This window comes from Mesoplodon bidens (assembly GCF_964165515.1).
Source record: "Mesoplodon bidens genome assembly, chromosome: 18".
Classification (NCBI taxonomy): Eukaryota; Metazoa; Chordata; class Mammalia; order Artiodactyla; family Ziphiidae; genus Mesoplodon; species Mesoplodon bidens.
Genome location: NC_138175.1, coordinates 29,057,186 through 29,058,440, shown reverse-complemented (window position 1 = coordinate 29,058,440; position 1,255 = coordinate 29,057,186). Strand labels below are relative to the sequence as shown.

General features: G+C 36.8%; 1 protein-coding gene across 1 annotated transcript; it reads right to left on the bottom strand.

Moving 5' to 3' along the window:
* Positions 1-445: 445 nt before the first annotated feature.
* On the bottom strand, positions 446-1,036 carry LOC308605453 (large ribosomal subunit protein eL21-like; the record flags this gene model as incomplete). Its single annotated transcript, XM_081215493.1, has 1 exon — positions 446-1,036. The coding sequence occupies one exon, from the start codon at positions 1,034-1,036 to the stop codon at positions 554-556; it is 483 nt and encodes a 160-aa protein (XP_081071619.1). The 3' UTR covers positions 446-553.
* Between the last annotated feature and the right edge of the window lie 219 nt (positions 1,037-1,255).

Here is a 1,255-nt window from a genome sequence, read left to right as displayed (position 1 = left end):
ATACAAAAAGAGATTGTATTTGTGGTTACTAGAGGCAGGGGTGAGGGAGGGGAAATTGTATGAATGTTGTCAAAAGGTACAAACTTCCAGTTATCAGATAAATAAGTACTAGAGATATAATGTACAGCATAATAAATATAATTAACACTGCTGTATGTTTAAAGAAAGTTGTTAAGAGAATAAATTCTAAGAGTTTTCATCACAAGGAGAAAAAGGTTTTCTGTTTCTTTAATTTTGTATCTGTATGAGATGATGGCTGTTCACTAAACTTACTGTGGTCATCATTTCATGATACGTATAAGTCAAATCATTATGCTGTACACCTTCAACTTACACAGTGCTATATGTCAATTGTATCTCAACAAAACTAGAAGAAAAAAATCAGCTTTCATATCTGACTGATGTGGATATATCACAATCTCTTTAGCCAATAGTGTGTTCCTGGATATTTATGGGCATAATTTGATGAGTAACTTTGGGAATGAGTACTTTTACTTTTTTACTTTTTTTTTTTTTTTTTTGCAGTCCAGGTCTTTTATTTTCTTTACACCCATCATGCCATGAATTCATAGGGAATGGGCTCCAACAGTTCAGGCTCCTTTCCGTTGGTTCTCATGAAGTGTGCTTCTCTGGGTGGAGCAGGCTGGCACTTCAGTTGACCCCAAGTACCTCTCTCTTTGTCTTCCTTCTTTTTCTGACCATTTTCCTTCACCGGTTTCAGGAAGCTATCTCGGCTCTTAGAGTGCTTAATATGCTCGATAGGCACATTAATTCTCTTGGCAAGAATCTTGCCCTTAACTTGTTTGTTTATAATGATGCCAACAGCATGCTGGGTAACATTGTAGACTCTCCCAGTTTTACCATGGTAACATTTGTGGGGCATTCCTTTTTGAACAGTGCCCATTCCCTTGATATCTACAGTATCACCTTTCTTGTAGATTCGCATGTATGTGGCCAAAGGAACAACTCCATGTTTTCTAAAAGACCTAGAGAACATGCAGCAGGTGTTCCTCCTCTTTCCCTTTGTGTTGGTCATTTTGGAGAATTACTGGAAGATGGCAGTTCCGGCCAAAAGGTGAGTACTTTTACTTTTTAAAATTACTTCTGGCTTCTGGATTTGCAGAAGACCAACTGGATCAAAGGCCCTTTGATTTGATTTGATTTTTTAATTATTTATAAATTTATTTATTTTATTTATTTATTTTGGGTGACATTGGGTCTTCGTTGATGTGCCTGGGCTTTCTCTAGTTGCAGA